The sequence below is a fragment of the Podarcis bocagei genome (assembly GCF_964188305.1).
Source record: "Podarcis bocagei genome assembly, chromosome: 11".
Classification (NCBI taxonomy): domain Eukaryota; kingdom Metazoa; phylum Chordata; class Lepidosauria; order Squamata; family Lacertidae; genus Podarcis; species Podarcis bocagei.
The window spans coordinates 39,204,069-39,218,553 of record NC_138136.1 but is presented as its reverse complement, the minus strand read 5'-3'; the positions used below and the strand labels follow the sequence as shown (position 1 = coordinate 39,218,553).

Here is a 14,485-nt window from a genome sequence, read left to right as displayed (position 1 = left end):
AAAGTCTGAAACTATCAATATAAATCTGGAATTGTGTACACAGTTACTCTTTCTTCCAGGGGCACCGTTTGCATGTTCCTAATGCAGATTCTTTAGAAGAGCAGGAAACTCCCATTTTAGTGGAGTGGCAATGAGATTGTCTACTGCCTAGCTGCCTAGCTACAGCAGCTAGGCAATGAAGGGTTTTTAGCACAAGAGATACAGAAACCACCCACTTTCCTCTCAACTATGCAGAGCCATTCCCACCACTAGATAATTCCTTTTACCTTGACAGTCTGGGCACTGTCTTCAACCTCAGCAGATGAAGACTAAACTTTCCCAGTCTCCCTATGTACAAATCCCCTTTACTCACCATACATAAATTATTAGTAATCACACTAGGGTAGAATGTCTGGTATAGTGTCAGCAGCTTGGATCCCACAGCATTGTGCAAAGAAAGTGAAACATCCTCCTTTCAGAGCACAGTGCTGGGGAGGGGAAAACATTCTGCGGGATTTGCATCCTGTCAGAATCATTCTTACTGACCTTTTGCTGCAGATTTCCCCCAGGAAGCTCAGAGGTACTGCAGAATCTTCCCACACTAACAAATCAGGAAAAAAACAAAACAGAACTCCCACTGATGACATTCACTTTCCACTGTGGCTCCAGCAATAAACCTTTGAAAAACCTACTGTGAAGACCTGCAAGCATGATCAGTCATCCTGGAATAGCAACTCCTCAATTCACTTCAGGTTCTGATTTATTAATGCAATCAAAGAGTTGAAAGGGAATCCACACCACATGAAAATATGAGGGGCTGCTGACTATAGCTGCCATTTGTTCATCTTGCAGGCCTCCTGTGCTTTTAACATCTACATGACAGGCAGAAAATTTGACAGATGTGTCATTTCCCATATATGAATGCAATGTTGGGGAAACATTTTTCTGCTGATTTTTTGCAATCATGCAAATATTTAAAAGTATAGCAGCCTTTTCAGGAAAAAGGTAGCGACCTTATATTGACTCATCTCTTTCATGCCAGGATAAGAGATAATTAAACCAAAGCAGGGTTTACATCTATGATAGATGGAGTTCATCGTTCCACACACAAGCAAGGTAGTCAGGAAATGTGTGTAGCAAAATATTGCACACATTATTATACATGTCCACTCAGCAGTAACTCCCACTAAGTGGATAATACTCCCAGGTTATAGTACTGCAGCCTTAGAGTCCTTATACTTGTAGACCTGAGTCTGCAGTAACAAGAAACTAAATACACATTGTGTAACCAAGTCCTAAATTGTTTCCATCAAAGAGTTTACTAAAAAATACTACCACTGAACTTTTGAAACATAGTATGCATTGTGCCTATTAAAAGAAATATTATATTTGCTGATGTACTTACTCTTCTGTTCCCACCCAATTGAGTAACGTGAAGGAAAACTGTAGCATTCTTTTCCATACACAAAAATGAATTCAAAGCACAGTTCCTTTTTATGCCCGCACAAGCTAGATCAGTAACCTCCCACCTTTTGTCCAAGGAGCTTGGAATGGGGTATATGATTCCCAAATGGTTCTAATTTCAATCCTGACCAGGATCAAACCTGGAAATGGACCTATATCGGGGACCACCAGACTATTCCTTGGTATATTGATGACTGAAATGTCTAGCAACTGAGAATAGTTAACCCATTTTGTAATAATATTCTAGAGAATCTAGTTGATTTTAGTTCTTTGCTACAACATTGTAGGAAATCTTTGAGAAACCACTTTCTACATCCTTTGCCAAACCTTTATTAGACATTACAAGTATAGGCCGTCACATCCATATATAAAATTTTAAAATATATACAAATAAACAGCCATGTAAAATATATAATAACGGGGATTTTCATTGGGATTTCTTCCTGCTAAATAGTGCCATTCACCACTCTAAGAGATACTATTGACAAAAACTCAGCCACCCTTGCAGTTACTTCCGAGTTAATGTCAGACAGAATCTGATATTTTCGTTGTGCTGTGATGTTAGACTACCCAAAAAAAGAGGATAGCATGCATTTGCATAGCTGTTTGTACAATGGACAGTGGAAATGAATATGTTCTACATTGTCTGGCACATTCAAAGAACATCCTCAATGTCTATCATTTCTGGCATTGTCTGGCACATTCAAAGAACATCCTCAATGCCTATCATTTCTGGAGATGTTTAAACTTGGACATGCCAATCTCAAGACTCGACCAAGCAAGTAGAAACAACCACTGTAATGCTGTCCCTGTAGCAGCCATCTTGAACAGGTGTTCCGATATCAAAAGCCACTGTGAGACGAAGAATAACAGGGCCACCCTACTTGCATGGTCGAGTCTTGAGAATGGCATGTTCATCCCATGACATGCTACAGGGTTTTGCAGGACACAATTTTGTCCCCAATGCTATTTAACATCTACATGAAGCTGTTGGCAGTGGTCATTAGGAGTTTGGGGGCATGGTGTTTTCAGTATGCTGAAGACACACATCTCTATTTCTCCATAACATCTGAATCAGGAATAGCAGGGCAAGCTCTGGACCAGTGCCTGAATAGTGGACTGGGTAAAAGCTAATATACTAAGTCTGAATTCTGGGAAGATGGCGGCTTTGTGAGTAGGTGGCTCCCATTATTTATTACATTTCTACCCCAACTTTTTTTCCAAGGAGGCATACATGGTTTCCCCCCTCCTCATTTAATTCCCACAACAACCCTGTGAAGTAGGCCAGGCTGAGAGGCAGTGACTGGTGCAAGGTCACCCAGTAAGCTTCATGGCTGAGTGTAGATCTGAACCCTGGTCTCCCCAAGACCTAGTCCAACACTAACCACTACACCACATTGGCTCTCTTGCTAGTCCAGAAGCTAGGCCAGCTGACTGTTCTGAAGAAGTAGGTACATAGCCTGTGTTACTCCTTGATAAATCTTTGTCAGCAGATGCCAAAAGTGATTTGTGTCACTAGTACACAAATGGCCTTATGTGTGGCCTTTTAGTCGCTCTGTTTGGTACACCAACTATCTGGATCAGAACAGCCTGGCCACTGTAATCCACTCATTGATAACCTCATGACTGGGTTACTGTAATGCGCTTTATAGGGATGTGGGTGGCGCTGTGGTCTAAACCACAGAGCCTAGGGCTTGCCGGTCAGAAGGTTGGCGCTTTGAATCCCCGTGATAGGGTGAGCTCCCATTGCTCGGTCCCAGCTCCTGCCAACCTAGCAGTTTGAAAGCACATCAAAGTGCAAGTAGGTAAATAGGTACCGCTCCGGCGGGAAGGTAAACAGTGTTTCTGTGTGCTGCTCTGGTTCACCAGAAACGGCATAGTCATGCTGGCCACAGCCGAGCTGTACGCTGGCTCCCTCGGCCAATAAAGCAAGATGAGCGCTGCAACCCTGGAGTCATCCGCAACTGGACCTAATGGTCAGGGGTCCCTTTACCTTTTGATACGCTTTATGTGGGGCTACCCCTGGGCAAAGACCAGAAGAATTGTCTATAGTAGATAGTAGTGTTTAGCTTTGTTTAGAGACAATAAACACTTTGTTACTTTGTCTGGGAGAGTTTTCCCCTTAACACCAGGGAAGAAGCAGTTCTGCTGGGAGCAGGAAATTTCTGAAGTCTTTACTGATGTTCCACATACTCTGCCGATACATCACACTGGTTGAAGTGTGGTGAACGGCCAAGTGACTTCCACAGGTCACCAACACAAGATATTATAAGGACCACCTGAACCCTTATTTCCCACATCAATATGTGGGATATATCCTTATATCCAACATCAGAAGAAGCATGGTTCATTGTCTCCCATATCTCAGAAGTCCAACTGGCCTCAACGATTTACTGTTGCCACTCCCACACTGTGGAAAGCTCTACCAGCAGACTCATCAAGCATCTTTGCTGTTTAGACATCTATTGAAGACTTCTCATCTAATACAGTGTGATATATACATTGTACTTTTATGATTCTGTCATTCTTCCCCTGCTCCCAATTTTGTGTCTTCTAATTCAGTGCCAAACACTTTTATACTAATTTGTTTAATATCATTTGTAAGTTGTTTCTCTCTCTGCTGAGTTTTTACTGTTCAATACAGTCTTAAAAGGAATTACCGTATTTTTCGCTCTATAAGACGCACCAGACCACAAGACGCACCCAGTTTTTGGAGGAGTAAAACAAGAAAAAAAATATTCTGAATCTCAGAAGCCAGAACAGCAAGAGGGATCGCTGCGCAGTGAAAGCAGCAATCCCTCTTGCTGTTCTGGCTTCTGGGATAGCTGCGCAGCCTGCATTCGCTCCATAAGACGCACAAACATTTCCCCTTACTTTTTAGGAGGGAAAAAGTGAGTCTTATAGAGCAAAAAATACGGTACATTGTGTGGTGCAATAATTTGCAAAAAATATTGTATTGAAAGCACAGAAGAAAGTGAAAAAGTTGCCTAGAAGTCTGATATTTACATTTTCATTATAATTTTTAAGACTAATATTGAAATAAAAATTACGGCTGTATTCACAGGGGTGTAATTAGGGGTTGGCTAGACTGGCCCCTGCCAAGGGGGCAGGCCCAAGGGGGCACAAAAACCATATGTCTCCACTCTGGCTTGGAGTGGCGAGGAGCAAGCTTGCCCATCTGCATGCTCCTTGGGCTGTTCCTCCACTGTTGTGCCAAGGGCGCAAGGGAGCCTGGACACATCTTTGTTTCAACGTACTTTACTTAAAGATAATTTTATGAAAATGATGTATAGGTGGTATTTAACACCAGTAAAATTGGCAAAAATGTACAAAACAAGGGAAAATAAGTGTTGGAAATGTAAAGAAATGGGAAATATAAGTGTTTAAATGGGATACATGACTCCTTTTAGTAAGATTTTCAAATTTAAAAGTTAAAAAATTTAAAAGTTAAAAAATTTAAAAGTTAAAAAATTCTTTCTCTTTTCATTTTGATCTTGGAGTCTTCTGAACAGTTTTGTTTTAAACTTAATTTAACTGATGGCTATGCAGAAAACTTTATTGGCAGCAAAAACTAAGTCACAATTCATTATTCTGTATAAAAAGAGTAAGCTACTTTTACATTTTAAACCAATTACCATTTGGAAGTTTTCTTTTATAAAGATATAAATAAATAATATGTGCTTTCTAATTTATAGACAAGTTCAATATTAAAACTGTAGTTTGCCCTTTCCCCCTTGACTATGCATTTTCATTCCTATTATTGTATCAGTAACACCTTGGAACAAATGTTTCCAATAATCTAGTGTGAAAATCATGTGAGAACACTGGCCTAGAAAGGTCATACCCAGAGTCAGTATCAGCAGGGATGCTTATGTTTTTGAATTAATATTAGTTGACCCAATAATCCCAATTCCAGGTTCTTTTGTTTTATTTTTTGGCATCCAATGAGTGTTAAGTATAAATTCATTCCCCAACTTCAAATAGTTCTTAATATTACTTTCTGAATAACATAGTGAAAAACCTGCACTAGGTAAGAGAAGCAAGATCTGAAACCTAATAAATCAGTTCAAAATCAGCACCTGCATTTTTATTACTTAAAAGCGAACAGTTCTCTGAAAAATATGGGCAACTATAGTAAAAACATAAACTGAAGCTGTGGCCTTTCACAAGATCAAGACAAGATAGATGACAACCTGTAACGGTGTATCTTAGGGCTCCATGACTTCAGTTTGGAATTCGGATGCTTGTATTTGCAGTAAATTAAAGAAAGCTGAACCCATCTAGAGAAAAAAAACAGCAAATCAAATTATCTTCCTTTTGCCTATATGTTATATATGATGGAGCCTTTTTTCTGTATGTCATGCAGAATTAAACATATAGGCATCTTGAAAATATACATCTAAATGATCCTGAATAATAATAAAAGAACAACACACCTTAGTGTAAATTTAAATGCATGAAGATCAACATGCTGCGATGTTTCCAAAATATAATCTAATCTAAATAAAAAAAATTATACAAAATAATATTTTTAATATTCACAATACTGAGAAAAATAAGATGAAAATACATTGACAAACACATTGTAATGAATTTAGAATTTTACTGTAATATAAATTCTATTTATATTGAAATATCTCAACACATAATTCCTTCAGTGTGTGGTAATAGATAATATGCTGCACCTCTTGATGAGCATTTGTTAAAACAGAGCTTAGATTCTGATTTCCAATTCAGAGCTGCATAAATGTCCAGCTATAATATTTCCACCCTCATTTTGTTCATACTTTTATCATGTTTATATGAGGGTGAGTATTAGATATGTATGAACCACAGAAGGTTCAACATGTTTGATTAGGTTCAGATAAGCACCCAAAAATTACAAATCTTAATGCTCCATTTTCAGAAATGCTCATTATGAAGCGGTGCAGCATGTTATCAATTCATACATGCTGAAGAAATTATGGTAACTTAAACTCCTATTGTATAGTATATTATATTCTCATCTTATTTTCCTAAATATTGGGTGCTTATCTGAACTTTACCAAATCTATGAACCTCCCACCTATCACCTGTAAAAGATACTTTTCCTTTCAAATCCACAACCCATGTCCCACTTGCCAACTAGCATCTGAACCTTCTCCTGCATTGTCAGCCACTATTCCTTCCACTTGACTCTTACTGGAATCAAAACCAGTATCAAAATTTCAAAGGCTCTGTTCCAGACTCTCATTGCAACTATGTATTACATCTGCAGACTCTGTTTGGTGCTTTTAAAGATAGCTAAGATAGAAAGAAGTGTGCATTAACAATGCCTTAGCAACAGCCTTAAAGATCAGGGTTAGAAGATGAATAGCAAAGTTGAAAAGAAAGAGACTACTAGGCATCAGAAAAGAGAACTCAACATGTGGATCTCAAGTAAACCAATCATTTAGTTGGAACATACTTCAGAAATAAACCAGATGGCCCATAATCTTCTGGCTATTTAAAGAATGAACTGGCAAACCTTTTCTCAAGAAAAGCCCAAGGCACCTCTAGATAGAGGCAACCTATGCAAAAACCTGTATTACCAAAATAGAAATAGCTCTATAAGCTTTGTTTACAAAATGCATTACTTTAAAATGTGTCCTTTTGGCCAGAGACTGGGTGATTCAGAACCATGGATCCAGTTTGTCACTCTGCACCTGACTCCTATACTCGTTCCATCTTGCACTGCAATATCAGTGTTTATAGAAGCATTTAAACACTGAAGCAATTATTGACAATAGTGCAGCACCTGAAGCAGTTGCAGTATACAATTAAGATAGATGCCCCACCACTCACTGGATTTAAATTGTGCACAAGACTACAGTTGTACCTCGGAAGTCGAACGGAATCTGTTCCAGAAGTCCGTTTGACTTTCAAAACGTTTGGAAACCAAAGCACAGCTTCTGATTGGCTGCTGGAAGCTCCTATAGCCAACTGGAAGCCGCGGAACCCCTGTTGAATGTTCAGCTTCCAAAAATAGTTTGCAATCACTTCCAGGTTTGCAGCATTCAGGAGCCAAAACATTCAAGAACCAAGCTGCTCAAAAACCAAGGTACAACTGTATAGTATTCTGCAACAGACATTACTGTACTGATGAATACTGCATTTCCCTTTCAATTTCTAAGCACAGTAAATAGAGAATTAAGACATGGAAGGACAGGAATATCTCTGCCTATTATCTGTTGTATCCCACTGTTTTCAGAACATTTTCCTTATTGCTAATTATGTCAAGCACTCTTTCAGTCTTAACATGCACCTCAATTGATGGGCTTCACATGTTTTCTTCACTTCAGAAGCAATGGCTGGCATTTAATTAAACTTTACTCAGAGTACACTCATTGGGACTAATGAGCATGACTAAGTTAAGCTCGTTAATTTCAATAGTTAAGTCCATTAACTCTGGGTAAATCTTAGTTGAATACTACCGTTTTACAATTTAAAAAAATTGTCAATCGTGCATCGAGGGACTCAAAAGACCCAGCTTTTGGCATTAGTGTACAAGCAGAAAGAGAATAGATGCTATTCATGGATTTCAGAACATGTAAGCATATACAAATATACATTTGAAGCTAATATCAACTTTCTACCAGTGGTCTATAACAGGTAGACTAATAGTAGTACAAAATACTAATTATCTAGGATCTAATACCAACTCAGCACTAGCAGAAAGTAGCAGAAAGTTTGAGAAAGTCTATTAGCCTATGAATTGTTAATGAATTTATTTTCTCCCAAGTACCAATTCCTATTGACTTGCTTGCTCTTGCTGCTTTACTACAGTATAAGGGTTGAATATTTTTTAAAAACACATTGCAGCAACTGAAGACACTTCCTGCAAGCTGTTTTTACTCCACTGGAGAAAATATACAAATACCACCACTAGGGAAAATGTACAAAATATAAGATCATAAAAGAGCCAGTTGAATCAGGCCAGTGGCCCATCTAGTACAGCATTCTGTTCTCACCATGGTCACCCAGATGAATATGGACCTGAGGGCAACAGCACATTCCCCATCTGTGGTTTCCAGCAGCTGGTATTCAGAAGCATACCACCTCTAGCAGTGGAGGTGGAACAAATCCATCAGGGTTAGTAACTGTCAATAGGCTCTCCCAGATCATGCCTTGTCTCTGAAGGCCACACACTTCCCACCAGGCTATTCTGCTCACCAATCCCGTTCCATGTCCAACTTGAGTGCTTTTGTATGTGCCATTGAAATGTGATAATGCCTCTTGCTTATCTGGATGAAGAGATGTATGTGTGTGGGGGGATGTAAACCTCTGGTGTGTGTGGTTGGAATGTAGACTACTGTACAACTGACTCACAACCATTATTCACTCACTTTTGCTTCTGGACCTGGCCACTTGTGGCTCTAGCTCTATGAGGCATGCAGCTCTCAAAATATTGCCCATAGGGGAATACAGCCTTCAGGCTGAAAAAGATTCCCCACCCCTTCCATAGACTAAAGGTGGAATCTGCTGCTTTGCAACAGAACCACAGAACCACACATAACATGTAATTCTGCCCTAAAACCTCTGCCAAAGTGGTCCACAAGATCACAAGGACTTGCAGGTGGGCAGAATGGCTTGGAAACTCCTATGCATCATCAGAGAACCTTAGTCCACAATTCTTTGGAGCCCACCCATTAAACAAAGCTACACAATGCTGTCAACACAACACTGAATAAATGAGAAGAGGCTAAAGAAAAGTATGATTTGCTCGCTCAACAGCAACATACACACTACCAATTCTGCAGTGCAAATCAAGCATAATATACCTTATGTTGATACATCATTTAGTAAAAAGAAATGTCTTCAAACCTTCTGATACAGAATGCACTCTAAAAATGTGATGACTATATACAGAGAAAAGAATGAAGGAGAGTACCAAAGCATGTGCACTGGATATAAAGAGATTGGGAGGGGAGAGAAGAGGGGGAGGAGGGGGAGCTTAAAGAGAAACAATAAAGGCCTTTGCTGAGAAATCAAGAATGAGAGACCTAACCAGCCAGCCAACCACACACAACTTTTAAATCCATCACGGTATGTATGAGCTGCCAAGAGTCATCCCAAAAATAATATTGTACATATCACCCTAGGGATACTAAAATGAATTCACTTTGTAATACTGCTTTAAAAGAACTGATTAGTGCAAGTGATTAGGTATATATTATATTATAATTATATTGTATTATAGTTTTTTAAATAGCCTTGGCTAATTCTATGTCTTAATTATTTTATTTTTAAAGTACACAAAATAATATGTAACTTGGCTCAAAAGTCTATAAAATGTACTTTTTAATAACTTTTTCATTTTTAAACCCAGCTGATGATGGGGACTATAGAAGCAGTATAACTGATGCTTTAGCCTATAAAAATGCTGTTATCAGTGTTCTGAACTACAACATGTCATTTATATTATTTTAAGCTATTTTAAAGGGCACATATTATTATTACCACCATCATTATTATTCTCATCATCATCATCACTGAATAACAATACTCTTATTAAACAGGAATATCTCCCTATAATTTTTTTCTCTGTGAAACTCATTTTTATTAACAGCAGTAGTAATATCATTTCTATTCCTTAATATTAGGATACAATAAATTAAATTGAATACTCATAAAAAGTTTAATGCTAATATTACAGTAACATGACTAAAAACTCAGTTGAATAGTATAATGAAAGACTTGAAAATTTTAGTATCTTATGAACATTCTCTACCAGACATTAGCAGCAGCTTACAATTAAGCAAGGAATCAGGAATGTGTGCAATGAGTTAGCCAGGGCTTTGAGATCATCCACTTGATTTTGAAGGAATTGCTCAATTTATTTTTAGCCAAACATTTGGCAACAGAATATACACAAATGTCTCAAGCAAAAGATGCAGCATAAACACCTCTTGTTCCTTATTTAAAACAGTTTTACAGTGAAAATTATTTATTGAAAACTATGTCACTAATAATTGTATCTAACTAAACATTTATGACATGAACATATACAAACGACTAAGCAGGATACGTAAGACTTCTTACCCCATATTTACACTGGCGTGACGTTGCTCCATACTGGAAGCGACATTGTTCATCAGCATCATACACCTGACCTGGTGCCACTGCAGGATAAAGAAAGTCACGCTTCGGAGGCTCATTATCAAGGCAAGTACCACGGCCTGAACTGTTCAACACAAAGAACCAAAGAAATTATGAACACTATAAAGTGTTATCACCGCTAAAATATGTATCAGGATTCTGTTGTGTAAAACAAGTATTCCAAATAAACATATCCAGTAGTGATACAGTTACAGTTAAACTGCAGAATTTTTATTTATCTACTTGCACTGGTATGCTTTCAAACTGCTAGGTTGGCAGAAGCTGGGACAGAGTAACGGGAGCTCACCCCATCACACTGATTCGAACCACTGACCTTCTGATTGGCAAGCCCAAGAGGCTCAGTGGTTTAGACCACAGCACCACACACATCCCTTACCACAAATACAGAATAACTTATGAAAGAACAGAAAATAAGTGCAATGCTATCTTACAAATGTCAACCCAAAAAAAGTTCAAAGACCTCTTAAGAACATAAGAGCCTGCTGGATCTTGCCACTGGCCCATCGTGTTCAGCATCTTGTTCTCACAGTGGCCAACCAGATGCCCGTGGGAACCCACAAGCAGGATTCAAGTACAACAGCACTCTTCCCTTCTGTGGTTTCCAGCAACTGGTACTCAGAAGCATTATTACCTCCAACTGGGGAGGCAGAACATACTCTTGGACACATAAAATGAGCTGCACAATTATTTGGACCCTAGCCTTTCATATAGAATTGTGTCCCACTAACTTCAAAAGAAATAACTTTAAAGTTAAGGGTCTTTGTCATTATTATGCATTACTACAGTCTGACATACTTGAAAAGTGCTTTATAATGGGTTGTATCCACTGCTGCACCGCTGGTGCCTTCTGCTGATGCAATCATCATCATCATCATCATCATCATCATCATCATCACACTAGCAGAAGGCCAGTGGTGTAACAGTGACTACAGCCCAATGGGACCTCCAATTCATCTTCTTCCCTCGCACCCCCTCCCCAAAACCTGCTCCTGAGGGGCAGAAGGGACCGGAAAGGAAGAAGATGTTCTGTTGTGCACACAGAAATCCATTGAGTCAGTGGAAATTCGGTGTGAGATACAGCCCAATCATTTTTATTCTGTTCAGCCTTAGAACACTTTTTCTTTTCTTTTTACAGGTGAATCCTGGTGGGAATAGATTGCACAATGCCTTCAGTGAGTTGACAGCAGTTTTCAGATTTTAACCCAAATGTCTTTGGATTTGCATTCCAAAGTTCATTCTTAACATTATGAAGTACTTGGGCTTTTGTTCAGAACTTGAGACTAGGTTGGCTTCAATCCTAGGCTTTTTCCATAAATGGGATTTAGGATGTATTTAGAGCATTCAATATTAGCTCTTCATAATATATAGTGCTAATTAGAGGGGAAATAGATAGCCTGAACGCTCACAAGATAACTAAACTTAGAATGAATTAATAGAATAATTGGAGTCACAGATCTGCTTGAATGCATTTAAAAGAAAAATAAGACTTCCTTTGAAATTATACTTTGCACTTAATAAGGTTATAAATATAAACATGCTGAGAAGGGGAGAAAGCTCCGCTGAACACATTAGGACTTACTTTTGAATAGACATGCAAAGGCTGAGCTATAATTATATTTACTAGTTTCTGTACAGTCAACAGTATGCACAAAACAGAACAGATGCTTTTTAAGTTTGCACTTACACATGTGTTATTAGAGGGGAGGTGTCTACATGACCAATGCTCATTCTGGCTTGTTCAAATAATGCTAAACTATGGTTTATGATTAGTTCTGATAATATGGGGTTGTTTTACTGACTTCAATTTTACAGAGCATTTTAAGCCAAAAAGGTCAGCCATCAACACCAAAAGAGTAACATACATATAAATAGAATCTAATAGTCTTTATACTTAACAATTACTGCCTCAGAGAACTAGTCATCTCAATCGAGACCCAAACTAAAGAGGCATCGTTTCACCTGTACTTGAAAATATAATGGCCAAAGCTCAAAACTATGGGATGCTCTGAATAGCTACCAAACCCCAAATAATCATTTTTACAACATTATGCCTGCAAATATGCATACTGTAGTTTCCAAACTATATATCATGTGCAAAATAAATCAGTCATAAATGGAAACTACTCATCAAAATTAGCCATTCAAACAATCTAACATTGGTGCCATTGTTTTCCTAGGTTATAATTTTAGTGGGAGTTATGGAAGTAGTAAATACAGACCAGGGGTGGCCAACCTATGTCTCTCCAGATGTTGTCAGAATCCAACACCCATCAGCATGGCCTATGGCCAGGGAAGATGGGCCTTTCAGTCTTCAAACATCTGGTGGGCCACAGGTTAAGCCAACCCTGATCTAGAGCAGTGTTTCCCAACCTTTTTTGGGCAAAGGCACACATGTTTCATGAAAAAAATCTTGAGGCACACCACCATTAGAAAATGTTTAAAAAATTAACTCTGTGCCTATATTGACTATATATAAAGTAACTCTCTTTAATAGGAATCAATGAAGGCATATTCTACATATGTAGCTGAAATAGTCGAAAAAATTCTGAGTTGTAAGAATGGGCTTGTATCATGCCAGATGGGGAAAGGTCACTTTTTACTTATGTAAAAAAAAATAAAAAAATAGTAACAGCATAGAAGGTAATGGTTAGGCTAGCATCCCTCTTCCAAATATGCTAGGTTTTTATTTGCAGGGACTGTTCTACATGGGAAAGCATTCAGCACTGTCATTCTCCCATCTGCCATCTGAATTGGTACTATTCTGGGTCAACTTACTCTGCTGCATGTGTAGATGAAAATGGCACCAAGTGTGGGGGAGGGGGCAGAACAGGTTTCAGATACAGGATATTAAGCATACACGTACTTCAGATTGAACTGGTTGCTTGCTTTGCAAGTTTTCATTTCCCAAATGACTGCCTTGGCAAGCGCAATACCTACCAGGCTCAATGCCGGTCTCGCGCTGCCGCTTCCCGCGCTCTCAAGGACCCGGGAGGAGGAAGGCGTGAAGGGAATCCCGAAGGCGCGAAAACCTCGCACATGCGCAGGCCTTCCGCCTGCGACAGCCCAGTAGGCCGGCCGAAGCGAGCGGCGATGGGATGTGGGAGGGAGCTCGCTCGCCGCCCCGCGTGTGCCTATGTGGGGCACGTTACAGCCCCGTGACGTCAGCACCACGCAGGCAGCCAGGCAGGCAGACGGCGAGAGCCCCGCGCTGGGCGGCCTCTCCTCGCCGCCCGACTCGCCCGCCTCCCTCCCACGGCACACCAGGCAACGTCTCGCGGCACACTAGTGTGCCGCGGAACACCGGTTGGGAAACACTGATCTAGAGTAACTAATTTTTATTTTTTTTTGCAAAAATAGCCAAAAAATACTTGCAAATTAATCAAACACATCTGCATCCTAGATTAATACAGAGGAACACATACATGAAAACAGTGATTAGATAACTGAAGGCTGGCTCATTTATGAGATGTCCCTACCATATTCACTTGGGAAACATTTAGGCCCACTACTAGATTTGCAGCTAAGCCAGCTAGCAGTTTGGAACCATCATTTGTGATTGCCAGTGCCTCCAAGTTGAGGTGTACACATAGTGCTCCAATTTCTGCAACAGAGGCAGCTTGAAAAAGATGGGCTCAAGCCCCACCTCTAACATGAACTCATTATGTCATCTTAGAGAAATTGCTGCCTCTCTGCCAGTGATCAACTTCATAGGGTTACCACAAGTATTAGCACAATAGAAACTGTTAAAATATTTCACAGATTAAAAGTACTATACAAATTGTAATTAAAAATAAAATTAGGAGCTATGAGGAGTTACATTTAATCTGACTATTCACAGAATACATTACATCTGTCATTATTTGGTATAGTGATAGATGTAACAAGCCTCTAAAAGATCTTATCA

The 14,485-nt window shown here is 39.2% G+C and overlaps 1 protein-coding gene across 13 annotated transcripts in view; it reads right to left on the bottom strand.

Annotated features, from left to right (window-relative positions):
• The window catches only part of ADAMTS6 (ADAM metallopeptidase with thrombospondin type 1 motif 6), a 125,604-nt gene that overhangs the window by 52,710 nt on the left and 58,409 nt on the right, over nucleotides 1–14,485 (bottom strand). For all 13 annotated transcript variants that reach the window (XR_014012840.1, XM_081212696.1, XM_081212695.1 and 10 more), the window contains one exon: nucleotides 10,504–10,645. Coding sequence is in view for 12 of the 13 variants with exons in the window: in XM_081212696.1 (XP_081068822.1) it covers nucleotides 10,504–10,645 (142 nt within the window). In the remaining variant the exon portion in view is untranslated. The remainder of the gene's footprint in view (nucleotides 1–10,503; nucleotides 10,646–14,485) is intronic.